This window comes from Littorina saxatilis, unplaced genomic scaffold (assembly GCF_037325665.1).
Source record: "Littorina saxatilis isolate snail1 unplaced genomic scaffold, US_GU_Lsax_2.0 scaffold_412, whole genome shotgun sequence".
Taxonomy (NCBI): domain Eukaryota; kingdom Metazoa; phylum Mollusca; class Gastropoda; order Littorinimorpha; family Littorinidae; genus Littorina; species Littorina saxatilis.
The window spans coordinates 1-27,691 of record NW_027129094.1 but is presented as its reverse complement, the minus strand read 5'-3'; the positions used below and the strand labels follow the sequence as shown (position 1 = coordinate 27,691).

The window sequence follows — 27,691 nt, the reverse complement described above, 5'->3', positions numbered from 1 at the left end:
TAATCATCTTGAACACAAGGCCAGTACTGTAACTGCCCTTGATACGGATCGATCCAAGGGGGGACAATCTCAGTCATCTCAAAGAGGGAAATCCAAACGCTATCAGCTTTGTTCGATTTTATGGGCTTGGACGATAGAGAAAAATAAGAAAAGCTAACAGTGGGGTAAACCTGGACGAAATTGCTATCAAGAACGCAGAATTGATTTTTTCTGATTTTTTTTGTTGCCGTAAGCGCCATGTTTATCGGAGCAGGAAACTCTTCCAGAGTGAGGCCCTTTTGTTGATGCATGTCAACATCAGATGTGCGAGACGCGAAATTGTGCCGCAAATTCAGTTTTAGCTCGACACGGGAGTGCACAATGGTAAGTCGTTGCTATTTTTCACTTTATTTGACATGTCTTGTGAGCAAAATGTGTTGGTTACAGCTGTGCATGCTGTCAGTGTTCATTATTTGATTTCAATTACCCAGCACCGTCAGTTTTCCTTTGTCTTTGAGGCCGGTTGGAGAAGATCGATCGAACTTGTTTTAAGCTTTTCACTTTGCAGTATTGTTAGTCCCATCTAAAACTTTTAGAAGGTTGTGTTGAGGTTTGCACTCCTGCTTCGGCTACCAGTAAGTTCGTCACACGGTAGATTCGTCACCGGTCCCGGTAACTTCGCCACAGTAGTCCGAGCGCGGCTCTCTCTCTCTCTCTCTCTCTCTCTCTCCCACCTCCTTCCACCCCTCCCTCTGCTCACATTGAGTTTCTCTGCCTCCTTGACAGTGAGGTTGAAGTGTGTGAGTGTGTGTGTGTGTGTGTGTGTGCGACGGTGTGTGTGAGTGTTTGTGCGTGTGTACGTGTGTGTGTGTGTTTTAGTGAGTGTGTGTGTATGTGCGATGGTGTGTGAGTGTTTGTCAGTGCGCCGTGTGTACGTGCGTGTGTGTGTCGTGTGTGTGCGTGCGTGCGTGTCCGAGTCATGGATGTGGGTGTGTACGTCTCTCTCTCTCTCTCTCTCTCTCTCTCTCTCTCTCTCTCTCTCTCTCTCTCTCTCTCTCTCACTCTCTCTTAGAGTTTTGGACATCTATTTTCATTATCATTTACAATAAACATGCACCACTGAAAACACATCGAGTAAAGCAGACAGAAAAACACAAATGGATCGACCAAGACATAGAAAATGCTGCAAATTACCGTGACTTCTTAAAACAACATGGTACCCACGAAGAGTACACACAACAAAGAAATAAAGTAAATTCCTTGAAACGAAAAAGTAAACAACATTATTTTCAACATCTCATTACATCTAAACAAGATTCAAAATCTATTTGGAAAGCAATTAACCAACTCACAAACAAAGAAACGTCAACAAAATCTTCACAAATAATTGACATTTCTGCAGATACACTCAATGACCATTTCTCAAAAATTGCTGATAAAGTAATTTCTTGTGATCGGACACAGTCAAATAATTTAGAACATTTAAAGGACAAGTCCAAGGTTTTGAAATATCTCCAAAAGCTTGAATATCGAATGCCAAATGTTATAAACATCTCAGGAAAAATATTTTAAAAATTATTAAAAATTTTGTTGTTGTTGTAATTGAACATTTATTATTGGTGGGCTAACCAAGACAAGCCGCCTGGGGTCATGTTGTGGTCACGTGATTTTTGGTTCACTGTGACGTCGGTTCACTGTGACGTCACAGTGTTTGTTTTGGTTCAACCAGCGTGGTGTTCATGCATGTGTAAAAGTGATATAATGCCTCGTAGGTGTGCAGCCGCAAACTGCAAAAACACGCAAACAACAAGCGGCATTTCCTTCCACAGATTTCCTACCAAAAACCTAAGTTTGTTATCGAAATGGGAGATGTTTCCACAGCTAAAGCGTGCGCATTTAAAAGTGTCTGGCAAAAGCAGGTTCATTTGCAGTGAACATTTCGTGCAAACCGACTTCATCAACTTTGAGCAAAACAGGTTGGGGTTTCAACCGAAAAGAGTATTGTCGCGATTGGCAGTACCCTCCGTTCAAAGCTGCTTGAAGGTCAGTGTACTTTGATTGTATGTATTGACGTCGAAGCGCCACAGGCAACACTGTTGCATAACGGTCTGAGCTGAGCTGTGGAAAATGGGGGCTGGGCAGGAACAAGAGCGGGTGGGGGTGATAGGGGTGGGGGGTGGCGCGGCAGATTAAGAGTAACACGTTGTCAGTTTTTTGTGTGGAGACATTACACAATATATGTGCCAAGCGTGGGGTAAATATGATCGCAAACTCCAAATGTAAATCCATGACATTGACAGTGTTTGCTTGAATTATAATTCACTATGTATAAAATATCTATTGTAAGCGTGCAGTTTTTGCTACTGAAAGACGAGAGATGTGAGAATCGTGCATGTGATTTGTCTGCATTGACTGAGACACGTAAAACCAGCTTATGTGTTGAAACTTACGCATGGATACACACATGATAATATCCATACGTCTTTCAGTGGGTATTTCAATTTTCAATGTTCTGAATAGGTCAATAGACAATACCAGACCAAGCATACTTTCAAATCAAATTATCATTAGACTAAGTGTCTTTCTTCTTTGACTTCCAGAGGAAAAGGGAACTGTCACGATTCCCAACGGCAAACGATGAGAACAAAAGGACACTCCATAACAAGCCCTGCTGTACTTGCCGCTGTCACGAAAAACCGCCAGTCATCAAAATATTTGCCTGTGCACAGACAGTCAACCCACAGCAATGTGAAAGGTGTACGTACACACACACACACACACACACACACACACACACACACACACATTGATACACACACACACACACACACACACACACACGTACACACACAAACACACACACACACACACACGCACACGCACATGCGCGCTAAATATAGAATTTCATGTTTTTATTATGAGCATGAAAGTTGCAAAGGATGAAGTGTTCTCTCTGTTTTAAAGGGTCACAAACTGATGATAAGGTAGGCCTACACCCAGCACCTCTTGTTCACATGAAAAAGGTTGACTTCTGCCAGCAGACGGATCCTGAAGAACCCAAAGGAAACCGACAACCGCTAGCAGTGCATGAACATCTTTTCAAAGTTATGGAGGAAGAGCCCGTCAGCGAGTCAGACGAGGAGGAGGGAATGGTGACAGATCGAGAAAACGAGGACTGGGAACTCAGTAACCAATCCGAGGAGAGCTGTGACGCAGTTATCACTGGAAGGTACAAGCTTTTGTCATGAATCTTCTGTCGCTGTTTCTTAGTTGAACATGGGGAAATGCCCAATGTCCCGTTTCACGCTTAATCACGAATTTCGCTATATCTCATGTACATTGTTGTAAACATTTCCACCCCCCACGAAAGAAAAAAAAAAGATAAAAAGAAAGAAAAGGGAATTTATGCAACAGATCATGTCCGTATGTGATTGTGATGTATACTATTTCTATGTCGTCTGCTCCTGAAGCAGACAATGTTGTTTTGGAGCAACCCGGATGACACGGGGTGGGGTGAAACAGAGGATGATGGGTACATTATTAATATAGCCCACAATCATCCTGACTGTAAACAGTGACAGCCGAAATATTAGCTGAGTTTTTGAGGAGTAGAAAAGCGACAATAATCCCGGCGAGTATCATTGTTTTTTAAGCTTTTCTGTTTTGATATCGTACCACTATCATGGGCTTTCAATTGAAGTGAAAAACTTCATGAGAGTGGTAGTTATAGTGTGAAAAACCTTCCTGTACTACTCTGCAACAGTTCTAACCTACTTTGGAAGCGTGGGTATTTGTTCCTTCTGTCAAGATGGTTGAACGTGCTACAGTTTTGTTTGTCGGACACTCGCATGCACGAAGACTTGGGGAATTCCACAAATAACCTCTGCTTTCAGTTTCAATGATCTCTCCCTTATGAGTATGTTTCTGAGTCATAAATTCACTATCTGATGCAAAAGTTTTGACAGACCTGAGTTTAGGGGAACTCCTACTCTATGTCCTAAAAAAGATACGTAACAAAATCAAATCTTAGAAATTAGAAAAATATATAATAGTGAGGGTAAATTTCTAAAAGTTTAACTTCAAGCAGTTCATTTAACCAAGAAAGGTAGTGAACGTTGTAACACAAGAGGGGGGGGGGGGGGTATATTTAATGTACCCGTTATACATTCATACCGATGCATATCACCACAAACAGTTATTTCTTGAGTCAAATTCATCGATTTAATTTGTATTTCTATTTGCGGGGCACAGGCTATGCTGACCGGCTCACAGAGTATCTGATGCGGGAGTACACCAACAGCCCCAGGAACCTGGAACTAAGTTTGTGGGATCATGTGGACCATGTACCAGACCACCTGGCATCCCAGTACCATCGTCCCACCATGCAGGAAGCTGTTCAACACAGGGTCACACGATTCCCTCCAGCTGGGGGAGTTTGAACCCCACTCTTCCTCCGTCTGGGAAAGTGTCCCTGATCGTTTTCACGGCACAAGCTGGTAGAGGCACCCTGATGCTTTTGCCTAGAAAACCCCAAAACCATCGCACCAGCTGCCTGTAGGCGACATATCTGTATTTCCTGCGAAAGCAAGAAAGAAACAAGTGGTGTAAAGCAATCCCAGAATAACATTGAACACACTGCATTTTTGTCACAAATATAATATAGGCAAATATTTAAAATCTATATATCAATAACCCGTAGCAAGAAAATAGATTACAATTTCATACGAAAATCGTATAGAAAGCGTGTGGAGCGATTCCTTGAAAATGATTGCTGAGATCTTCATGAAACTTTGCATCTAAAACCTTCCAGAAGATGTCTTCCTTTTTTTCGATAAATGTCAGGCGGAAACCTCCTTTTCTTCATCCATAAATATAAAGATATGACATGTTCACTTTAGAAATTTGTGTTGGAATCTGTTATGTAGGTATACTGTATGTAGGCAGTTATCGAACTATGACCAATGTCCGCCAAGTTCTATTACTGTAGGCTTTCACCAACGATCATCAGCTACACACCCATTCTAAGCAATGAGGTACATTTCCGATGTCAAAACTTAAGAAAAATGAACAAGCTCTAATCATACTGATAATTATGTGGATAGGGTGGATTAATGTATTAGTTAATTATTTGTCAGGGGAGTTACAATTTTGTTCGTCATTTTTTTTAATCGGAGTACACCTGTCGTGGGGAGTAACTTTCTCACGTATGAGTAGAGTAACATATTCGTACGAATTTTTTACTCCGGAGTAAAAATCTCGTAGGATTAATATCGTGCTACACCGGCAAGTAAGAAGTGTACATACTCAAGAATCCCACATCAATTAAATTGTATCTTGAAAAGTTTGTGGGTGGGTGTTCAGTCTTACAATAGGTTTTGTATTTATTTCACACAAATGCTATTGTTTCCCAGTTGCTGTTATTTTCCACTGTTAATGTTTATAATGAAGATTTAATTAGATTCGATGTATTTGTGTCTAGTTTACGTATCCGATCTGTTTATTTGTGTAATACAATGTACTACAGGGTATTTCACTCTCTTGTCAGTGTAAGAATATGCAAATATATCCGAATGATAATCTTCTGATTTGTGTTGTGTTACATACTCATGCAGATCGAAGTTTAGACGCCCGTAGTCCTGCTTGTACGCATAGTATGCGATCTCCAGGCAGTAGATGTCCAGGCACACGGTACGAAAGCCAGGATGTGCTGTGATGCAGCCTACCTGCTCTTCCAGGCCTTCTACCTTCTGTTTGATTTGTCTGACGTCGTGGCAACACACACTTAACAGAAGTTGGCATCCGGCAGCAATGTCCGCACTGACACCTGAAACAGTAATCATAACAGCATGCCCCGTTCACATAGGAGACACACACAAAAAACGGGTGATTCTTATGTATGCACAAAACTTACCATGCTTTACAGAAACAACACGAACAGTACCATTAGTCGCGGTTTCACAATGCATGCAGTGTTAGTACCCTTCGAGTGAATCTAAGGGTCGCTTTTTAACACTGACCACACATCGTGACTGACCTGGCCACTGTGAAACAGAAACAATGTCCTGTCTCCTCAAGGTGTTTGAAAATACTCCTGCACTGTCTTTTGAACACAGTGTCCCATGTTGCGAAACAAAACAGACCAAACATCAATCAAAAGAAGGGAACTGTTGTGTATGCATTTTTTGGATATTTCTGAGAAAGCATCACATTCACAGAATTCGATTTCAGCCTGCTTCTGTTGGAGCCTGGGGAACATAGCCACTACACAATGGTCGCCTCATCACGGGTATCGCGCGTGCGCACACACACACACACACACATACACACACACACCCACACACACACAAACAAATTAATCTTTGTTCATCTGACTGAATTATTTATTTTCAGATCTACGATAGATCTTCCTAGTTTTTCTGTTGAAATCGGGCACACGCCATTATGCCCCCCCCCCCCCCCCCCCCCCCACACACACACACACACCCTCCTATTCAACAGAACGAAGATTGTTTTGAAGAGTTCTTCAAAAACATACCGCTTCACTCAAGATTAAATTCTGCACTGATTTATAAAAAAAAAAACACGCTTTGTCTGCATCATTCACAACAATCCTTGGTATCGTCCCAGAATTGGCTTTCGTTCATTTTCAATGCCTACTCGAAATGTCCTTCTACCTTTGAAAAAACTATTTCCCAACCTCCCTACTGACCAAACAACATCTCTGGCACTATTTCCTTCCTAAAATTAATACCCCAAATCACCACTTTTAGACCATAACTCATGTCCTTCCGTCGTTTTACAAATCGTATCATGGCAGATCTAAAATACATAAAAAGGTTACAGGGGCATAGGCACATGTAAGGCAATATTCCTGAGATAGATCTCTGAATATTGAAATCACCGCCGCCATTTCAGAAAGCTCCCTTTTACTGTTTTGTGGTTCCATGCATTACCTAAAACGAAACACTGTGTCTTACTGTCACGAATCAGTGAAAATATCATCAACATCAATGTCATTCTGTACGAGAAAATGGCATTACGCAATTTGACTTACTATCAACATGTTTTGTTGTGTAAACGGAAAAAAACCGTGCTTAGAATTCCCAGAGGGGAAAGAGATCGTCAAGTGAAGGCAACACTGCAGATACATTTATTCTGAACTGTACAGTCCCAAGTAAAATATCCAAGTGGTAAGAAAACAAGACGCTTGAAAAGCTCAGCTTAGCATAATCATGTCATGCTAACATACCAACAGAAGCACAAGAACTGATGAGTGGAAAACGCACATGACTTTTGATCTAGCATGCAGAAGATAGCGACAACAATAGTAATCACATACCAGTCAGTGTTGCCGATTCTGCATGCTGGCTCTGTTACGAGCAGCGTCTTGTGGCCTTCTTTCCTCGTCTTTCTTCCGTGGTTCAAACTGGTAAGGAAGAACGATAGCCTGGCTCAAACGTGGTCCGTCTTACTCCTCCTCTTCCTCGCTGCTGTAAATACTGTGAGTGGCCATATTTGTTCGAGCAGTGTGTGACGTAGTAAACACGTGTGCAAAAGGTCATGAGCCAAGACTGCGCGCGCGGTGGAACAATTCGGAACAGCAAAAAAAGGTTTCAAAGTATACTTTTGGGGCTTCTGTGTTCATTTTTACACATACAATTGTGGTTAATGAATTAAAAGTGTCAACGTATCAAAAGTGACCCTAAACCTTGGACTTTTCCTTTAAAGGAATACTGCAATTCAAAACAGATACATTTTCAGCATACACTGCCACCAATGACTATACTGGATGTTTACTCTCATCTTCAGCATCTAAAACAAACCGGAACACGTGACATAGATGGTCTGGATGCAAAAATTATAAAAATGGCAGCTCCAGTTATCACAGATACATTGACATTTATCTATAACCTTTGTATTGACAAAAGCTATTTTCCTAAACAATTCAAACAGGCTAAAGTGATTCCTCTCTTTAAATCAGGAGATACTACAAATCCTTCAAATTATAGACCAATATCAATTCTATCAATCCTTTCAAAGCCTCTTGAAAAACATATCAATAAACACATCCTTTCTCACTTTGAGAACAATAAATTGATCCATGATAATCAATCAGGTTTTAGGCAAAAACACTCATGTCAAACAGCGCTTATTAGTTTAGTAGACCAATGGCTGACAAACATTAACAATAATCAGTTCTGTGCTGCTCTATTTGTTGACTTTGCTAAAGCTTTTGACCTAATTGACCATAAACTCCTTATCAAAAAGCTTGAGATTTATGGAATTGCAACAGATTCCATAAACATTTTAACATCTTTCCTGTCAGACAGACAGCAAAGTACTTATCTGAAACAATCATACTCTTGTAAGCAAACAGTAAGATTTGGAGTACCACAAGGTTCTATTCTTGGTCCATTACTATTTTCTATATATATAAACGACCTACCTCTATTTGTAAAATGCATGTGTGAACTATTTGCAGATGATACTACAATTCATTCTAGTCACCAAGATCTTAATAAACTAGCAAATATCCTCCAAGAAAACATTGAACGATTACTTGAATGGTCAGAACTAAACCATATGTCACTGAATCCAAATAAAACTAAATGCATGCTACTTACCACGAGGCAAAAAAGACAAAATCTAACATCTAAATTTCCGACATTGCTAATACGAAATCAAGATGTTACCGAAGTTGATAGCCATAAAGTCTTGGGAATAACTATTGACAATAACCTGTCTTGGTCAAAACATGTAGATACACTTTGTAAAAACACATCCAAAAAAATATTTCAGTTATCAAAAATCAAACACTTTCTAGACCTTCGCACAAGAAAACTGTTTTTTCAGGCACATATTCAGTCAGCTATTGACTATGCGTCCACAGTGTGGGACTCTGCAAGTGCAAATACTTTGAAACACTTGGGCAGTTTACATAGAAGAGCTGTTAAATTAATTATTTTAAAAAATACATCTCTTTCCATGACTGATTATAAACGATTGCAAATTCTTCCTATCAGAGATAGATTTGCATATAACAAAGGTGTGATGATGCATAGAATTATGTCAGGGAATGCCCCTACACTCATTGCCTCAAATTTCAAAATAAATCATTATAGAAAATGTAACAAATTAATTACACCAACTCCAAGAATTGACCTATACAAGTCGAGTCTATCATATTCTGGAGCAATTATGTGGAACGCCATTCCAAATATAATTAAATTACGAATTCATGAAACATCATTCAAGGAATATTACATGCTGTTTCTTTTACAAAACTTATAAAAACTATTATCAGGCAGCTGGCAAAATATAACTGTACTCTCTGATTATATTGAAAAACATGATTATATATGATTCATAAAGGATTTTTTTTTATTTTTTTTTAATTTTTTTTTTTACAAACACATATTTCCCTGTTATATAGGATTTTCAAGCATTGCTAAAGAATCCTAATGCATCTTAAAATGTCTTATTGGTTGCTTGACATGTTAATTATGGTAAATATGTCATTTGTACTATTGTTAAACTTATCTTTTATTTCTTCTTGTTTGTTACCCCTCAATGGGCGAGGGCCGGATGAAAAGAAGCATGTATGCATTGCTTATTCTGTCACCCTCGTAAAATAAATTTCAATTCAATTCAATTCAATTCAATTCTCTCACTACAGGCTGTTGAGAACTGCTCAATGAGTAGATCTCGGGTTTTAAAATAACAACGCTCGGACTGTGTCGTCTGAAAACTGCTCAGTTGAGAACTGCACAATGAGTAGATCTCGGGTTTTCAAATAACCTCTCTCTCTCTCCCTCTCTCTCTCCCTCTCTCTCTAAAAAATGTGAATCTTGAATCTCTCCCACAAATCAAACATCTGAAAGCATAAGCTCTTTAGCATAAACACCCGCCCACCCCTGCCGGTAACTTCGTCATAGGTGACGAATCTACCGTGTGACGAACGTACTGGTAGCCCCTGCTTCCACCCCCTCCCCCGCTCTCAAAAGAAATTGGTAGAGAAAGTTTGCTTAAGCCTCCCCCCCCCCCCCCCCCCCGGGCCCATCCCTCTTCAGAAAATCTGGCAGAGAAAGTTTGCGTCACAGCCTGGTGACTCCCGAAATTTTTAGCTGAGAGTCAGCTGAGAGTGAGACTCTCTGAAAAAAATCCTACCGGGAACTCTGAATCCATTCTTTTTTTACTATAGAAATGGAGATTTAATAAGATGAGTTTAAATTCCATTCATACAGGGGAACAAATGTTGTGGTTAGGTAACATGTCCAAAAGAAAATAGGGTCGGTAGGCAGATAAAAACATGGTTTTTTTATATTACTTTTTTACACATTTTCCCCCTTTTTGACTTTCAGTCTCTAATGTTTTGGTTGTTTGTGGCACTGTTTTTTTATTACTGTATCACCTTTGTACACTTTTGATACAGTTTTCTTTGCTTTCAGGACCCAACTTTGCAGCAAAAATGTGTCCAACGTTTCAACAAACAGTTTCATCAGGACGTGCATGAACTGCGCCCACTTCAGTCTCTGACCATCAACCACCTACTTAAGAAAGAAGACACCATCTGCATGCTGCCAACTGGCTATGGCAAGTCACTGATCTACGAAATTTTGCCTACCGCTGTCAATGTTTGCCATGGGGAAGATGAGAAAACTCTTGTGCTGATTGTTGCACCACTGAACGTCATCATTGAGCAAGAGCTAAGAAAACTTGGACCAGTGTGTAAGGAACTGACAACCGGTAATGTGAAAGAAGTAAAGATGGAGATTTCCAAACTGCAATTCAACATTGCACACCCGGAAGCAGTTGTTCGAAACAAAGAACTGAACGAACTTCTGTCATCATTGCCACCTGATATTCAAACGTTTATAGTCATCGATGAAGCCCACTGTGTGCTTGAATGGGGAAGTGAATTTCGACCGGCATATCATGAGTTGTCTGCCCTTAGAATCCTGTTGCCCAATGCACCTGTCCTAGCCATGAGTGCAACACTGACAGTGGATTCCCAACAACAGCTGGCAGACTCCCTTCACCTGAGAAAGCCCCAGTCAGTGCTAGAACGGCCTGCACATGCTTCTACGTTTCTGAGTATAAAGCAAAGATCAGCAGATACAATGGAGGCCATTGAGCCATTGCTTGTGGAACTGATTGTACAGAAACAAGACTTTCCGTTAACAGTTGTGTACTTCAATGGCAGCCAGAACTGGGTGGGACTTGCATATGAATTCAGTCAGCGGTTTCTTGGGGAGAAGATGTATGCAGGAGATCATCAAGATCTTCAGCACGCCAGGGTTGTCCAGTTCCATGCTTCTGTTGATAAGGGAGAAGATGAAGAGGTAACAGACAATAGTTGTGATGACAATTTCCAATCATTGTAATTAGGATGCATAGTTGTGTACTTTAAAAAGTGAGTTGAAAGGGAACACCAAGTCAAGTTTTGCTAAATTGACAAGTAACCTGGTAATTATGGTAAATATATTGTATAAATGCTTGGCACCCTACAGATTTTTTTATGTGTTTTCTATTTTTTTTATATATATTTTTTTTTATGTTCCCATACAATTATCAATGGTTACAGAGAAACCCCTCTAATATAAACTGTGAGGGACAGTCCTATCAGCATCTTTCTCTTTTTCTGTGTAAACACAGTGAAGGGGATAATGTGGCATATAATTTACAATATGATACTCCCTGTGATTCCAGTCCAAGGCAAATATGATGACACGGAAACTGTATCATTCCTTCAAAATATATAACTGACTTGGTGTTCCTCTTAAAATGAAATGAAGAAAACAAACAGAGAAACATAGATGTTAAGTGTAACTGTAAGTATTTGTTTTATTGCTTTCTTACAAATCCAAGAAAAAAAAGAGAGAGAAAAAAATACAGCTCCAACAGTGAATTAAAAAAAACATCATAATTGTAAATGCAGGAATGTACAGTTGTTACAACATGATAGAAAAAGTTTTAAAGGGTTTCTGTAATTCTATATTGTGTCTAATATGACATGCTGCACACATTCTGATACAGTAATAACTACTAATCATAATTCATACACTACTAATATCTCCAGCACTAACTTTTTGATTTACATTTTCTGTACCTTTTAAATTTTACAATATGTGACCCTCCACCACGAAATGAGTCGCATGTCACCTCGCGCGGTTCTGCGCTAGGCTTAATATAAGTCCGGGGAATGTCTGGTAACAGTGTGAGGGTCACCTTAGTCACAGGCTTATAACTCAAACAGTTTTCGCTCTTTTCTAAAACGGTTTTCACCACTGGATAGAGCATAAAAAATTCTTTAGGTAAATGTAAAAATATGAAAATCATGCAAAGGTGACATGCGACTCATTCCGTGGTGGAGGGTCACATATATGTTCTGCATCTATTTCAATAGGTACGCAAGATCATCTGGACTAATCTCAGTAGAGACCCAGCTGAGAGTCCTTTGAAGATGGTCTTTGCCACAAGTGCTCTGGGGATGGGTGCAGATCTACAGAATGTGGTGCGTGTTGTCAACGTTGGAACACCTAAAACTGTTGAAGGTAACTAAAACTGTGTACACTCCTCTTAGTAAATACTTTATAACTAAGAAAGTATAAACAGAATCAAAAGTCCAGAATGTGTTCACCAGACTATCTGATTTTAACCCCATTAATGAGATCATTTATGTTTGAATAACACCTTAACATCAGCTGATATCAATTGGTAAAAAGAAAACACATAAAACTAAGCATACAAATGTTTTTAACCTCTCGTAATTAATGTTTTATTGTACAAAAAGGAGTATAAGCCCCCACCCCCCCCCCCCCCCCCCCCAATTTGTCTGTTTCTGATAACATAGCTAAAAAAAAAAAAAAGGTCGGTAGGTCGGGATTTTTTTTGTTGTTGTTGCTAGGGTAGAATTCTTGAAAATAACTAAAAAATACAAGGAGACAGGACTCGCTATAGATAGATTTATGTAAACAAAAGTGTTACAAAGGGTATAAAATGATTGTTTTACCTTGTCTGAGTCGTCTGTTACTGTCGTTTATGTTGTTCTTGGGTAGTACGTAATATCGAAACCGGCATCGAAACCAACTGATATATCGAAACGGACCTGTTCATGTTTTTTGACACATCGACAATATTGTCATCTTGGGTACTGGTATGAGCAAACCGAGCAAATCAATCGAGAGACAGAACAACATCATTAGCCTACCGCGGTCGCCTCAGTTCCTTAGTGGACTGAGACCAAACTGACAAAGCCACACACAGATAAGTTTAAAAACTAATATATTCATCTTTTTGTCTGTTTGTTTGTTTGTCCGCTTGCAAAGGCAATTGTGCCGACAATTTTGCGACGGTTTTGTACAATCCTTTTTTAAGTGCTTTAAGTTGAACCTTGTGTTTTTTGATTTTCTTACCTACAGCACTGGTGGTCAATTTGTTTCTGATTTTTTTTTTTTTAGTCCCAGGAACGATAACTTGGTATGCTTGGTCAGAATGTGCTTTCGGTTACCGCCATGCCGTGCCGTTTAGTGTGTTGACACAACTTGCCAAACTGATTGATTACTTTATGTTTCTGCGATATGTTATAAACAATTTTTCCTGTGGGACACTAAAGTACGTCGTATTGTATTGTATTGTTTGCTTTAACTTTAAGCACTGATCAGCTATCATCATTAACGGAAAATCAGGTCAGTTTCGATATTTCAGTCGGTTTCGATGGCGGTTTCAATATTTTGGCCGGTTTTGATAATACGAACTACTGTTGTTCTTTTCTTTCCGACATATTTTTGGGTGACTCTGGGCCTGGCACACAAAAAAAGTTCAGGTCAAAAAATAGGGTTGGTTGGGGTATTAGAAAGACAACTTTTTTTGGTTGGCCTGAACAGAATCTATAGTCCTCAACATGTTTGCTGGACTATAACTCCTTAAATGAGACAATTTCAGGGGGAATAGAACCTTGACAATTAGTAAAATGAAAACACAAAACACTATGTACACCTTGTAATGAGAACATCACAGTCCTGTTTAAAGTTACTACATGTACAGCTTTCTCATCCAGATTTTATGTTATTTTTCTGATTTCCCCACTGTAAGGGATAATATATATTTCAGAGCCACTGACAATAACAATAACACTGAGTTAAATTAAAATGATAATACAGTATCTCAACAAGTGTTTGTTTTCCTGTGCAGTATACCTCATTTTCTTATTGTTGTTTTACTGCAATAGGATGTAACATGTAACAAAATAAGACATACTACTACTAGTGCATAAATACCACTGAGCTTTGGTGACATGTAAAATCTACCTTCATGATGTGCAGTGATATGACTTTCAGTTATACACTGTACCTGTCAACTCAAAGTCAGAAAAAGAATGCCATAGTATTTATTTAAGATAGTGAACAATATTTTCATTACATGCTAAAATGTTTGTTCTTGTGTTCCAGCATACGTGCAACAGACAGGTCGAGCTGGAAGAGGAGGAGACACTTCAGCAGCCATAATGTACTACAACAACCAAGACCTTGGGGTGCCTGCCGTGACAGACACAATGCGGGCCATGTGCAGAAACACAACTGAGTGCAGGCAAAGTTTCCTGAACAAATGCTTTGGGTTTCCAAGTCCTAGCGAACCATGTTCTTCTGGTACAATTGTGCATTGTTGTGACATTTGCTTTTCTCAGTTCGGAGTTAAATAGCAGCTGCCATTTAACAGTCGGGCAAAGGAATGTATTCGCAGCTGCCTTGTGGATTATGTTCAGAAAGACACTACTCACACTTTAAGAAAGACTATAACCTGTTCAGTTATCCAGCAGATTGCTGCAATGTCTAAGTCTTTTAACAGCTCAGATGACTTATGCAGAGAGTTCAACCTTGAACGTTCAGTGGCAGAATCTGTGTACAAGATGCTGGCTGCAGTCATTACTCCTCATCATTAGTACAAGTCCACTGATCAAATGGCTACTGAGCAGCAAATGTGATGTGCATCACCCATTTTTACATTCAGTGCCAAAAGTAAGTTATGTAAATAAATTACAAAAGCAAAACAATGTTGTCTGTGATCTCAGTACAGTCAAAACTGTTATGCCAAGTTCTTTTGTTTAAAAAAAAAAGAAGACTTTCCAGTATACTGTGTGAACCAGCATACCATTTACTGAAGACACCCCCCCCCCCCCTCCCCCCAATGATTTTCAGACATTCAAATCATCTCAGGGTCTATTCTTCTAGAGTTAAAAATGGATTGAACAAAATGGCTTGTTCTCAAAGTTGAGTGTTGTTAATTTCTGTCCTTGGCAAGCAGAATATCTTCCCTTTTAAGTAAAATGTGCCTATTTTAAATTTAATCAGTTTTGCTTAATATCGCCAGTGAACCATGAAAGCATCACAGAAACTATAAAGAACACCTATGCTATGGCTTCCAGTTAAAGGAGCAAATTAACACAAATTTGCCAGCTTAGTCAACTAAGTTAATCACAGTCAAGATTTTAAAACTGGTACATTACTTTTGGCGCTCAGTATACCTTTGGCATGACTGAGAATGAATGGAATATGATGTGCAATATATTAAGGACGATGAGATCAGTTTGCATCAGTTGAGATCTTTTCAGTACCAAACAGGCGGGAAACTGTTGTCTGTACCAAAGCTTGCGAAGAGTCTGATATACCACCTCGAGCAAAAAGTTAAAAGTACAACTGTACACAGATAGTTTCATGTACCTAAAGACAGTACAACATGTACATTTCAGGTTCTTTTGTAGCAGATATGTGTCTCTATCAGATGTGTGGTTTTGAGACGAAACATTCACTGCCCAATTTCATGACTGTAAGCGAGTTGGTTCTGCCTTATCCATGACTTCAGGAGATGCATGCTCAGTTTGCAGACTGGACTCTTTGCAAGCCTTGGTACAGACAGTAGTTTACGGCCTGCTTGAAACTGAAAGGGTCTCAATCGACGCAAGTTCTGAATTAGCAGTACTTCATCACCGTGTGACGATGGAGTGTGAGCTTGGCCATACCGTTTGAGAACATGAGTTTGCTCATCAAAATTGTGCGCTATGGCGTCAAGAGCTGCAAAGGCACCTGTTTTCTTCTGAATGGTCTTTTCTGACTTGTTCGCTTTCAGGTAACGAATGTGGCCCTTGACATGCTGCACAACATGTTCCATTTTCATGTCAGCAGCTATGTGAGAGTCTGGTTTCCCCTGGGTGTTGACAAACATTCCGTAGAACGATTCATGTGCTGTCTTCTCACTCAGAGTAGCCAGCTGGTGAAAAAGCAGGCGCAGAATTTCAAGGCTGTACTTCGACCTATTGTTGTCCCCTTTGAGTATCAGCATGACGTACTTCATAAGTCTCAACATACTGTTTCTCTTTGGAACCTTCACAGAAGCTGCAAAAGCTTTGTAGATAAGTCCTATTTCCAAGACATTTTGGCCATAGGTGAAAGCATCATCCTGCTGGGCTTGAGACGACTGTGGTTGTGGTGGTGGCTGAATGATGGTGACTGTTTTTCTTGAACCATCTGGCATGTTGACAACAACCTCAGTTTCTTCTGAAGTCACTTCAGTTGCGTCCATGTGCTTTCTGGTGTGTGGCCAAACCAGGGAGTCCACAAGATCCCCAACATTGGTCTGCATCCAGTTCATTTTCTCTTCATTGGACAGAGACTTCAATGGCTTGTCAAAGTAGTGTGCTGGCAGAATCTTGTCAGAGGAGTCCTGAATTCCAAAAAACTCACACGCAGCTTCCACAATGTAGGCATTGACTAGTGAGATAGCCAGCTCACTGCAGTCATTAAAATGAGAGGTCACGTCCTTGCCATCCGCCTTTGTACGACACAAACGTATCTTCTCTGCTCCGAGGGTGCCTGTCTCTAAGCTTTTCTCATTGTAGAGGATCTTGTAGAGTACCGTCAGTATTTTCATCTGAAGGTGGAAGGGTTCAAAGGTGATTGGGTGCAGGTGATCAAATCGCTTTGATGGGCTTTCGGCAGTGCACATGAGTCTTTTTGCTCCGGAGAACCTTTCCCTTGTGAGCTGATCTCCACCTATCTGGACTTTAGTTGAGCTTTCCAATGGCAGGTTTGCCTGTGCATGGACTTCTTCCAAAAAGGATTCATAGTAGTCCAGCACATCCACTACTTCTGAGTACTTCTGCTCACTTTTAGGCAGCACTGCAAGGGGAACCACTGCCTGTTTCTTTCCGAGGTTGGGCACACTCGAGGCTTTGGCAGCATCCAGCCAGCATTTGTTGAACGCCTGAAATGCTGGCAAGTGTTCAACAAGAGTTTGCATGATGAGAGTGACAAACTCTTCTTTTAAGCCAGCCCAGTCATCTGCCTGTGGGATGAAGGAAGAAGTGGGAAGGCTGATCAGGTCTTCTCTTGGTTTGACATCAGACAGATGGTTGAAATCTACCTCTTGAACGATTGCTGCAGAGGCAAACCAGTGCTCTGTGGTAGGCTTATCTTCTTTGGTAGTAGACAGGCGTTGGTGACTGACGTCAACCTTGAAATCCACATTGTCACCAACAAGACGAAATCTGCGGCCGTCTCTCAAGTGGGACACAAGTTCTGCCTGGATGTGTTGTTGCAGTTTACTCACAGTTTCCTGAGTAGCTGTGTAGGACATGCAGACTCCAAGGGGCTGTAGTCTGTCAAACACCTGAAATATTATAACAAATAGCTTATGGAGGTTTTTCTATTGAAAACAGAAATGCATCCTTGTGCGAGAGAAATACTTTGTGTCATGTATAAGTTTATCTGTCTATTGAATGCAGTAGTAAATGGATGGTACAAGTTATCTTGTGTACAAATATTTTTGTATTCAACTTTTTTATTAATTTTTATATTTTGTATACATTACAATGACACATTACACAGGACAATATGGACAATGTTGAGAGAGTGAGAGAGGTAGGCAGACAGACGGACAGACAGACTGTTTATAAAAGGGAAAAGTATAGAAATTTGGAAGTAATAAAGGGGCAATCTTTAACAGTCATGTCATTGAGTAAACATGCTCACAAAAACATTCAATTTCATAATGTCTTTACATACTAACTGGGAAATAGGACAGGGGCGTTGTGGTGCCAAGCATTTATAAATTTGTGTTCTTCTTGCTTGATTTTAGAATTATATTGTTCCAATTTATGTCTTAGAACTAGTCTTTTCATAAACGTGGTAATATTTGGGCAGCATTTTTGCATTTTGCAAGAATAGATATATATATTGCTTTCCCAATAAAATAATAAGATCAAAAACATCATCCACAGAGATTCCTCTGTTCATTCCCATCAGTACTAAACATTCATTCTGCTTTATATTGCACGCTATTTCACATCTTTTGTTAATCACTTTTTCAAGTTCCTTCCAGAACTTTTAAACATGGGAGCAGTGCCAAAAAAGGTGTGCTATACTATCTCTTTCCTGTTCACAAACTGTACATTGTTCAGGATTTGTAATCCTCATTTTTTTCAGAATCAAATTTGTACCCAGAATTCGGTGGATTATTCTTAGTTGGAACCATTTTAGCTAACATCATTTATCTTGTGTAGCTTCAGAAAACAGGTTTTCCAATTCATTTCTCTGTTAACGTGTCTAATCCATTTTTTGCAACACTTTGCTGCGTTGCTGTTGTAACTTAGCGTATTATAATATTGATTTGTTCCTTTGTTTATTGAGTATATCAATGCTAGCGAAGCGTGTGTATCTGATGCAATGTTGTCTATTATATGCATTTTGTAATGCTTTAGGTACAAAAATTTGATACAATGCCGTATTCCTCAACATACACTACTGTCCTCTCAACTCCTAGAGTGAACACCACCAAATCCTTTGGTGAACATTCTTTTTCTGCCTCTGCTCCTCTCGTCTGGAACTCTCTTCCTCCTCTGACTCTTTCCGCAACAACCTGAAGACACACCTGTTCCCCCTCACATACAGGTAGTCCTCCCTTCACCCTTCCCCATACCTCCATTGCTCGAGTTTGATTGTATGCTTGTTTGCTTGCTATACTTTTGTGTGTGTGTGTGTGTGTTTTGTTTTGTTTACTTGTTTCTCTAGTTCTTATTTGTTTCCTTGCTTGTTTATTTAGCGTTCAATTTCTTGTTGTCATTGCTACTTGCTTGCTTTCGTGCTTGTGTTCGATTGATTGTTTGCCTTTGCTAGTTGTTTCTTAGTTCTTAGTTTTTGTCGATGCGTTTGTGTTTCTTATTAGCCTAATTAGGTTTGATTGTTTTTATGCTTGCGTTTGCTGTATCTATATGTTTATGTAAAGCGCTTAGAGCTCTCGGGAGGATGTGCGCTGTAAAAATGTACGTTATTATATTGATTCTTAAACTGTGAATAGGTTAATGGCTGTCCATTTTCATTAAAGCAGAGTCCAATGCACCATGCACCTTTCTCAATCCTGTTTTGGTAGCAAACGATCTTGTTTCCTAGTTTTATATTTTCATTATAAAACACTGGTTCTGCAAGAAGCGCTGCTGTACTTTTTGGTGTACAAATATGATTGTATATATATTTCATCACTGACATGGACAAATTTTGTACATTTTGTTCATTTAAAAAAAAAGAACATGAAACAAAAATAACACAAAATTGACTTTGGAATTCTTTTCTCCATGTTGGTGATGAAATGTAAATTAAAAGCAAGTAGACACATTGGGTTGATCATTTTGTATTCAACAAAATAAACCAAGTCTGAAATCCACAAAACTGTTCATTAGTCTCAGTATTTATTTTATGTGTTTTTATGTTGTCGTTGTATGTACATATTTTATTGCTTAAAGATACATAAGGTAGGTGTAGTCTCTCTCACAGAATCATCCGGGCTTTCAAGGCTGTAACAGTAATTATGTACTTGAGACAAAACTGTACATTACAGCCACAGTTATGGCCGCGTTGATGAGCAATTAATTTCTGATTATTTTATTTTTTCCTTTGGTAAGTCAACTTCATAAGAACCAAGTCCCACTGAGCCAAATTTCTCGATTTCTCCGCAGAGCATTTGTCAACTAATTGCAACGAGTTTGAATGAGGTGTAACTTTGCGAGCCAACCTTGGTTCAGCACGTGTTTCGAAATGTCTCAGCGCCTTTCACATCAGAGCACAACTTTAAGTTTGTATGTGAAAGCGTTGTGCTCTGTGGCAAGTACTCTGTGCTGCGACTCGGGAATCATGTGAAATATAGAGCAATAAAATATTAATTTCTCCTCAGTGCAGCCATAATTGTGGCTATTTTAATTTGCCTTATTTACAACATGAATGAGACAGTCTCTAAAGCCTAGGTGATTCTGTGAGGGAGACTTCACCAACATGCCCCATGATTTTGAAAGCTTTGAACAGCTTTTGAAACCAGGTAAAGAACACATACTTAATAATAAACTGAGACACTTACAAGTTACACAATCAACCATGATTACCACAATGGAAACAATATCTTGGACTTTATTCATCTGAAGTACAAGATCCCAAAACTGAATTAAACATGCAAAAATGGAAAATTAGATAAAAACAATAAATGCAATCAAAGGGTATTTAAAAACAAGAAGGGCAAAGCCCATACGACTCACATGCTTGACCTAAACCTAGCAATGACATCATACACTAAGAACTGCTTTACACATTTGTCCTACCAAAATACATGTGACCTTGACCCAAGGTCAAGGTCATCCAAGGTCATGCAACACAAAGCTGTTAATTCAAGACATAGGAAGTACAATGGTGCCTATTGGCTCTTTCTACCATGAGATATGGTCCCTTTTAGTGGTTCACTACCTTATTTTGGTCACATTTCATAAGGGTCAAAGTGACCTTGACCTTGATCATATGTGACCAAATGTGTCTCATGATGAAAGCATAATATGTGCCCCACATAATTTTTAAGTTTGAAACAGTTATCTTCCATAGTTCAGGGTCAAGGTCACTTCAAAATATGTATACAATCCAACTTTGAAGAGCTCCTGTGACCTTGACCTTGAAGCAAGGTAAACCAAACTGGTATCAAAGGATGGGGCTTACTTTGCCCTATATATCATATATAGGTGAGGTATTCAATCTCAAAAACTTCAGAGAAAATGGGAAAAATGTGAAAAATAGCTGTTTTTTAGACAACATTTATGGCCCCTGCGACCTTGACCTTGAAGCAAGGTCAAGATGCTATGTATGTTTTTTGGGGCCTTGTCATCATACACCATCTTGCCAAATTTGGTACTGATAGACTGAATAGTGTCCAAGAAATATCCAACGTTAAAGTTTTCCGGACGACCGGCCGACCGGCCGGACGGACGGACGGACGGACGGACGACTCGGGTGAGTACATAGACTCACTTTTGCTTCGCATGTGAGTCAAAAAGCACAAAAAAAATATCAGTTGTGAAATATTCCCCGACTATGGCAAACAGTTAAATTTAATCTTCTCAGGCCAACTTTTGTGTGCTCAAACATGCAAATCACCCTTCGTAGTTCTTATTATGATGTGATCTTACGCTAAATGTCAAAACCCTAAGATCTGCCTTAGAAAGAATTACATGGAAAGAAATATCAAAAATGTGCTTCCAGGATTTGATTTAAAAAAAATTCTATTTCTTTTATGTAATTACATATAAAGTCTTGCAATTGGGACTATTTCCAAAGGCTAATCAGAGCAACTAGCAAAAAAGTGAGAGAAAAATCAAGAAACCTTACACTACCAGTCTTGATACAGTTGCCTATAATAATTAGGGCAGCTGGTTTCATTTAAAACAAAAAAGTTGATATCTCTTGCCTGAAACTAAGTACACTTCATAATTTAAATTACCACTATTTTAAAACCCGAGTAATTTATAATTCCATGCAAAGAATGTAATCAGTCAAAACCATGCAACATGAAGAAAGTTTGGATCAAAACAGTGTTAACTGGCAGGCTGAACTGGCAATGTAATCGTGCAAGTGAAAGACAGGAATACCTTCTGGTGCACTTTTTCCTCAACAAGTGTGAGGGAAATGACATGCTGGATGAGGGACAGCTTCTTCCACCTGCACTTCATGATGGTGGCATACACCATGCCAAGCACAGCGGGCAGCTGCTCAAAAATGGTTCCACTGTGCTGTTTCTGAAGAGGGACAGTGTAGGCGAGCAAAGTATCTAGCAGAAGGTGGTTGCGTGAAATCAATTCATCAACGACAGTGTCCCATGAGAGCCCTTTGAAATCTGAGTATTTTTTCCTCTGCAGGATGCTCCCATCCTGTTTGCACATTTCATTGGAGACTTCTCGCATCTGTAGCAAGAATCCCTCCCACAGCGCGACTCGGAGCGAAGGTATGTCCATCAACTGTCTGGCCACCCCTGCTAACGTCTTAGTGTCTAAAGCCGCCCGCAACAGGGACGCTTCTTCTTCGCTCAGCAGTCGTTCAGCATCTTCATGTGTACTGTAGGTGTGAAGCTTCTGTGCCACAGCAGAAGGTTCCCTCGACTGTTTTCCAAACTTGACTGCACTCAGTGGAATCCTTGCTGTCGTCTGGTGGCTTGCACTAAACACACAACAAAGACATTATTGATTAGTTGTTCTGTTCAGACATAAAATTAGTCTGAAAATTTAATCAATACTGTTGCCTAATTTGTCTGCCTTCCAGAATTACTTACCAATCCATTTAAGCGTTCCATGAAGCACACCGTCCGTTTTTATTTGTTTTAGTTTCCAAATACTTTTTTTTTTAGTCAAAACAAGTTGGAACATCCAGTACTGTTTTCAACAACTTCTGCTGTCAGTTGCAGTGCCACACGGGGACTCTTCTGACTGTCCAAAGTTGAACTGTGTATTTAAGTGGTCGCAATAATACTATACATGTATATATACAGGTCACAACCACATGCATACACTTTAACAAAAATGCTGAAGCCAACTGGTAGCAGTGAGTTAACATGACAGTTCTAATGTTTTATCTGTCTGTACATACAGACAGACAATTATAATAGGTTTACATTTTTGAACACATATGCTGAAATTACTTCTATGTAGAAAAGATAGCAAACAAATTTGAGGCAGATTAGGGACTCTTGGTAGCAAGACAATTTTCACATACCTTATAAAAAATATATATGTACATACACTTGTACTATGACAGTTCAATACATTGAGGCACAGGAACATGTAAGTGTGGAACTTAGCATGTGATAACACTAATATGGAAAGTGTGTACTGCTCAAATGTATCTGAAATTCATGTACTGACCAGCTACTGCTTGAGGTTGTACTTTTCCTTTTGGTGTACATGGTCCTCGTCTTTGTGTCATAGTACCTTGAAGCACAGCTAGCACCTAAAAGCAACAGTCACAACATTGGGCAAGCAACATTTGCAGCTTAAAGATGGATTAGTTCGTTGAAGTCTCTCTCACAGAATCACTCAGGCTTTCAGGGCTGTCACAGTCATGGTGTAAATAAGACAACCTGTAAATTACAGCCACAATTATGGCTGCACTGAGGAGAAATTAATATTCTATTGTTTTATTTTCAAACCTCTTCAGTCTTGAGTCACAAAACCAAGTACTGGCCACAGAGCAAGACACTAGCTGTCACATGCAAACCGGCACTTTTGTGTTTGATCTGACAAGCGTGGCAGAGCGTGGGGTCCATGCTGTGCAGAGATCGGTATGCAAACTGCGGAGAACTTGAAACTCGAAACATTTGTCTCAGTAGGACTGTGGTCTTAAAGTTTTCTAGGAGAAAAAGCGAAAATTTAAATATTCAGAAATAATAGCTCATCAATGCAGCCATAATTGTGGCTGAAATTTACAGGGTGTCTTAATTACAACATGACTGTTACAGCCTTAAAAGCCTGGATGATTCTGTGAGAGAGAATTAACCGACCTTATGTATCTTTAATGAGAGTCTATAAAAAAAAAAGAGCAATACAAAATATTTTTTAATGACACCAAGTCATTCTGTGAAAAAAATAAACTACTTTGCAGAACCAATTTTTACACTTTGCAGTCTATACATGGGGACATCACCCACGCTCCCTCAACTAGTGATTTTTGGTGTTTAAGAAAATAATAATACAAAATAAAAAAAAAACAAGACCTAGTGGTAGTGTGTCATCAGTTAGCATACCCATTTTGAAGACAATTGCCATATTGTAACAGCAGCACGAAAATGTCCTTGTTATTATTGTTAGTGTCTGTCAGCCCAGTAACGTCTTTGTCAAACTAGCGGAGGCATGTGACTGAGGCATCTGATTTACTAAACAAAAAGTTTAAATACTTTTAATACTTGTACTATGATACTGCTTCAAGTTCACAATATCAGTTACCTGTCCGTCGAGTAGGAAACTCTTCTGAGAGTTTTGCAGCACACTCTTTGAAAAACAGCATGGTTCTGTTGCGCACATTCTTCATCAGTTCATGAAGCCTTGCCAGCTCCTCAGCACTCCATGGAACTTTGGGCTGGATCGACCTCTTGTCCGCTTTCTGGGCAAGCCAAAACACAACCACAAACGATCATAAAGTTGCTTTGGTTTGTAACATATCTGATTTTTTTTAATTAAAATGTAAACTTGATCAGATGCAAACTATGGTCATTCAAGGCAATAGAAAGTGTGATGCCTGGCCAGCTGCACCAAAGCAGCATGCAAATCATAACAAAGAGTGATGATTATTATTAGTACAGTCTGTAATCACTGCCAATACATACAGAAGCAGAAACAAGTATTGGCCATTTCTGGTGTTTTTTCTTTTCTTTTCGGGGGTCCCGGTTGCATCTTATTATCACCACCAGTTTCATTCTGCTTTTTCAAAGTGGTTTAGGTGGACTTGAGGCACGCAGGATTTAAAAACAAGATACACCGGTCAGGTCAGAAACTTTGGTGGTTTTTTTGGGGGGCCTAACGGTAGCTTCTAAGTCATCTCTGTCTGACAGCTAGTGTGCCATTCCTGTGTGTCTCTCTGCCTCTACATAACATAACATTAAAAAACATAACACAACTCTTTATTAGTGCATTACACACACACAGTCAATTAAGCTTCTCTAAAACAAAAAGTATAGACAAAAAGTAAAACAAGTCTTCTTATGCAATATATTTGACTAAGTAATTCACCCTCCCCAAACAGGTAACTAAATTCTGGCACACTTAAAAGTACTCTTGAGTGGTTGTGATTTGGTCACAACTCTACACTATGACAAGCCTTTTTGTGAGGACTGCACTGTAATCTCTTTGGTAAACATAAGAAGAAAAGCACTCTGAGGTCATCCTTGATCGCCTTCATGAAATAAAACTGCATGAAATATATATCAAGCCTTTATGACTTGGATGAGGACAAAACTAAAACTGAAATTAATACACTCTATATTTACCACATGGAGTGGCTTCTGAGCAGAACTTGCATCCTTCTTGACAGCAGTGGCCCTTCCCTTTGTGTTGTAGAACTTTGCACTACAGCCAGCACCTAGCAGTATCAATCACAACATTGAATTTAGCAACAGTAAAAGTGAGGCATTCAAATTGTGAGTTCTTGTTGTATATAAGCATAGTGAATCATTTTGTAACATTCACTCTTTACCACAAGATACTTAATGCAGTGTGAGGTGTCAATAAGACTGATTGTCCAAATAAAGATATATATGTAATTCATTAACCTGAAACTTTAAAACTTGACAATGTCATGTCATTCAACATACCTGTTCTTAGGGTGGAAAACTCCTGGGAAAGGAGTTCAGCACATTCTTTAAAAAACTGGTGGCTCCTGCATGGGTTGCTGCTTGCAAGATCATGCAGCCTGGTAATTTCAGGAACACTCCATGCTTGAGCTTCTGACTTTCTCTGGGGTAGCTGAAACACACACAATCACACACACACACACACACTACATAACTTTTTTCCATTATATATTTACAGTGGATGACAAAGCATGTAATACACACTATGAGATATTATTGTAAGACATTTAAATCAAGAATTATCCCCCCCCTTCCATGGAAATCAGACAGAAGCACATCAAACAGATATTGACCAATAAAAAGCATTGTTACCTCAAAGAGTGGCTTCCGGACAGACCTTGCAGAGACTTTGCCTGCAGGGGCCTGCACAAAGAGATAACAAAGTAAAGAAAGCCACTGAATATTCAGTTTACTTTGGTTTATCAACAAATTTAGTGAAAGAAAAACATGCTTCAATACAAATGCTTGACGATAAAGAATATTATCTGAAAATAATGATATGTTAACAACAAGACAAGTATTAATCAAATGCAACCTGAACTACTGAACAGCCAATTAAATAATTAATGTCAAATATCATATTCATCTTGTTATCCTAAGAATGTTCAAGTGCCTTGCTATTTTCTGCAAGAGTTAAAAGAATGAAGAGAAAAAAAAATTAAGTCTTATGTTTTCATAATCTGTCTCACCACTTACAAAAATATGTTATTCAGTTTGTGTGTTGTTCTGAATTAAAAAACAGTATGACATAAAACAGTATTAATACTATGGATACTTCATACTTAATAATTCATAGCACTGTATTAACACTACCCCTCTCTCTAAGATCTAAGTAAGATTTACTTTCAGACAAGATAAAAAAAAACTAAAAGAACAAAAACAGAACACTTGCATATGGCGACTTTTTTTAAAATTTTTTCTAAGAAACGACCTGGACGAGGAATGCAAAGAACACCAACAGCATTTAAAGTAATTTACACCATGCATTATAAGTGTATTACCTGGCGTTTTGATTGTGGTGTATGTCCAGATGGTGACTGTAACACCCTTTTTGCAGAAGATGATCTGGTTTCATCCTGTGATATGATATAGTTAAGCTGGTGTTAATGAATTCATTATACATAAAAAAGAAGAAAACGAAAAAGATTTTCAGTGCACAATGAAGCATTTCAAACAACAGATTTGAACTGAACAATTGTCAATGTATGGAAGGTTATATCATTGATCCGATAACGAATCTCTGGTTATATCTAATTGGTACGTTTTCTGGAAGGGGGTGGGGGTGTTGGGAGTCTGCGGGCCAATTACTTAAGTTGCTGGCTGACGGGTAATATATTTTGGACATAATCTGATAATGGTGGTCTGGTGAATGCAAAGATGGGCTTGTTTCATTCAGTGGTCGATCAGTCTACACCAAGATGATAATTGCTGCGTCTAAGGAACATGCTACTGGTTTGTGTTGCTGAAATCAAATAACGAACACGCGTGTGAAAGAGCAGAGAGGGACGGCCGTAATCATTGCAGTCAACACAATCTCCTTGCAAAACCTGTCGAATGAAAAAGAGCCAAATGACATGAATGATAAAGAACCATAATGATCATTGGCACTCAATTGAGAAAGGAGAAGAGCGAAAACTTACCATTGTGGGTTCCTGTGTAGAGTAAAAACTGAAGCTCTGAATTTCTCATAACTGCTGTTCACAATGCGGCCGTCGTGAAACCAACAACAACAAAGGGGCCTCACTCTGGAAGAGTTTCCTGCTCCGATAAACATGGCGCTTACGGCAACAAAAAAAATCAGAAAAAATCAATTCTGCGTTCTTGATAGCAATTTCGTCCAGGTTTACCCCACTGTTAGCTTTTCTTATTTTTCTCTATCGTCCAAGCCCATAAAATCGAACAAAGCTGATAGCGTTTGGATTTCCCTCTTTGAGATGACTGAGATTGTCCCCCCTTGGATCGATCCGTATCAAGGGCAGTTACAGTACTGGCCTTGTGTTCAAGATGTACCTATACA

General features: G+C 39.2%; 2 protein-coding genes and 1 long non-coding RNA gene across 3 annotated transcripts; 1 reads left to right on the top strand and 2 right to left on the bottom strand.

Moving 5' to 3' along the window:
• Positions 1–19,536, top strand: LOC138957371 (uncharacterized). Its single transcript, XM_070328496.1, has 5 exons — positions 1–363; positions 10,428–11,359; positions 11,635–11,650; positions 12,386–12,533; positions 14,430–19,536. Exons 1-5 carry the CDS (start codon positions 289–291, stop codon positions 14,678–14,680), a joined length of 1,422 nt encoding a protein of 473 aa, XP_070184597.1. The 5' UTR covers positions 1–288; the 3' UTR covers positions 14,681–19,536.
• On the bottom strand, positions 2,877–7,707 carry LOC138957368 (uncharacterized). The gene is made up of 3 exons (XR_011453010.1): positions 7,319–7,707; positions 5,584–5,803; positions 2,877–4,555 (listed from the first exon to the last, which is right to left on the bottom strand). It is a non-coding gene; the product is annotated as an uncharacterized lncRNA (long non-coding RNA).
• Positions 15,784–27,676, bottom strand: LOC138957367 (uncharacterized). Its single transcript, XM_070328491.1, has 9 exons — positions 27,315–27,676; positions 26,676–26,750; positions 25,987–26,037; positions 25,636–25,786; positions 25,312–25,403; positions 24,272–24,428; positions 23,195–23,279; positions 21,929–22,493; positions 15,784–17,643 (listed from the first exon to the last, which is right to left on the bottom strand). The coding sequence occupies exons 1-9, from the start codon at positions 27,315–27,317 to the stop codon at positions 15,784–15,786; spliced, it is 3,039 nt and encodes a 1,012-aa protein (XP_070184592.1). The 5' UTR covers positions 27,318–27,676.
• Positions 27,677–27,691: the final 15 nt, after the last annotated feature.

Excerpts from the sequence above, each read along its gene's own strand:
- LOC138957371 (XM_070328496.1), top strand. The coding sequence starts at position 289 with ATGTCAACATCAGATGTGCGAGACGCGAAATTGTGCCGCAAATTCAGT. Across the intron at positions 364-10,427 it reads CGACACGGGAGTGCACAATG|GACCCAACTTTGCAGCAAAA; the intron begins GTAAGTCGTTGC and ends CTTTGCTTTCAG. Across the intron at positions 12,534-14,429 it reads AACACCTAAAACTGTTGAAG|CATACGTGCAACAGACAGGT; the intron begins GTAACTAAAACT and ends CTTGTGTTCCAG.
- LOC138957367 (XM_070328491.1), bottom strand. Across the intron at positions 26,038-26,675 it reads CACCACAATCAAAACGCCAG|GCCCCTGCAGGCAAAGTCTC; the intron begins GTAATACACTTA and ends CTCTTTGTGCAG. Across the intron at positions 25,787-25,986 it reads TCCGGAAGCCACTCTTTGAG|CTACCCCAGAGAAAGTCAGA; the intron begins GTAACAATGCTT and ends TGTGTGTTTCAG.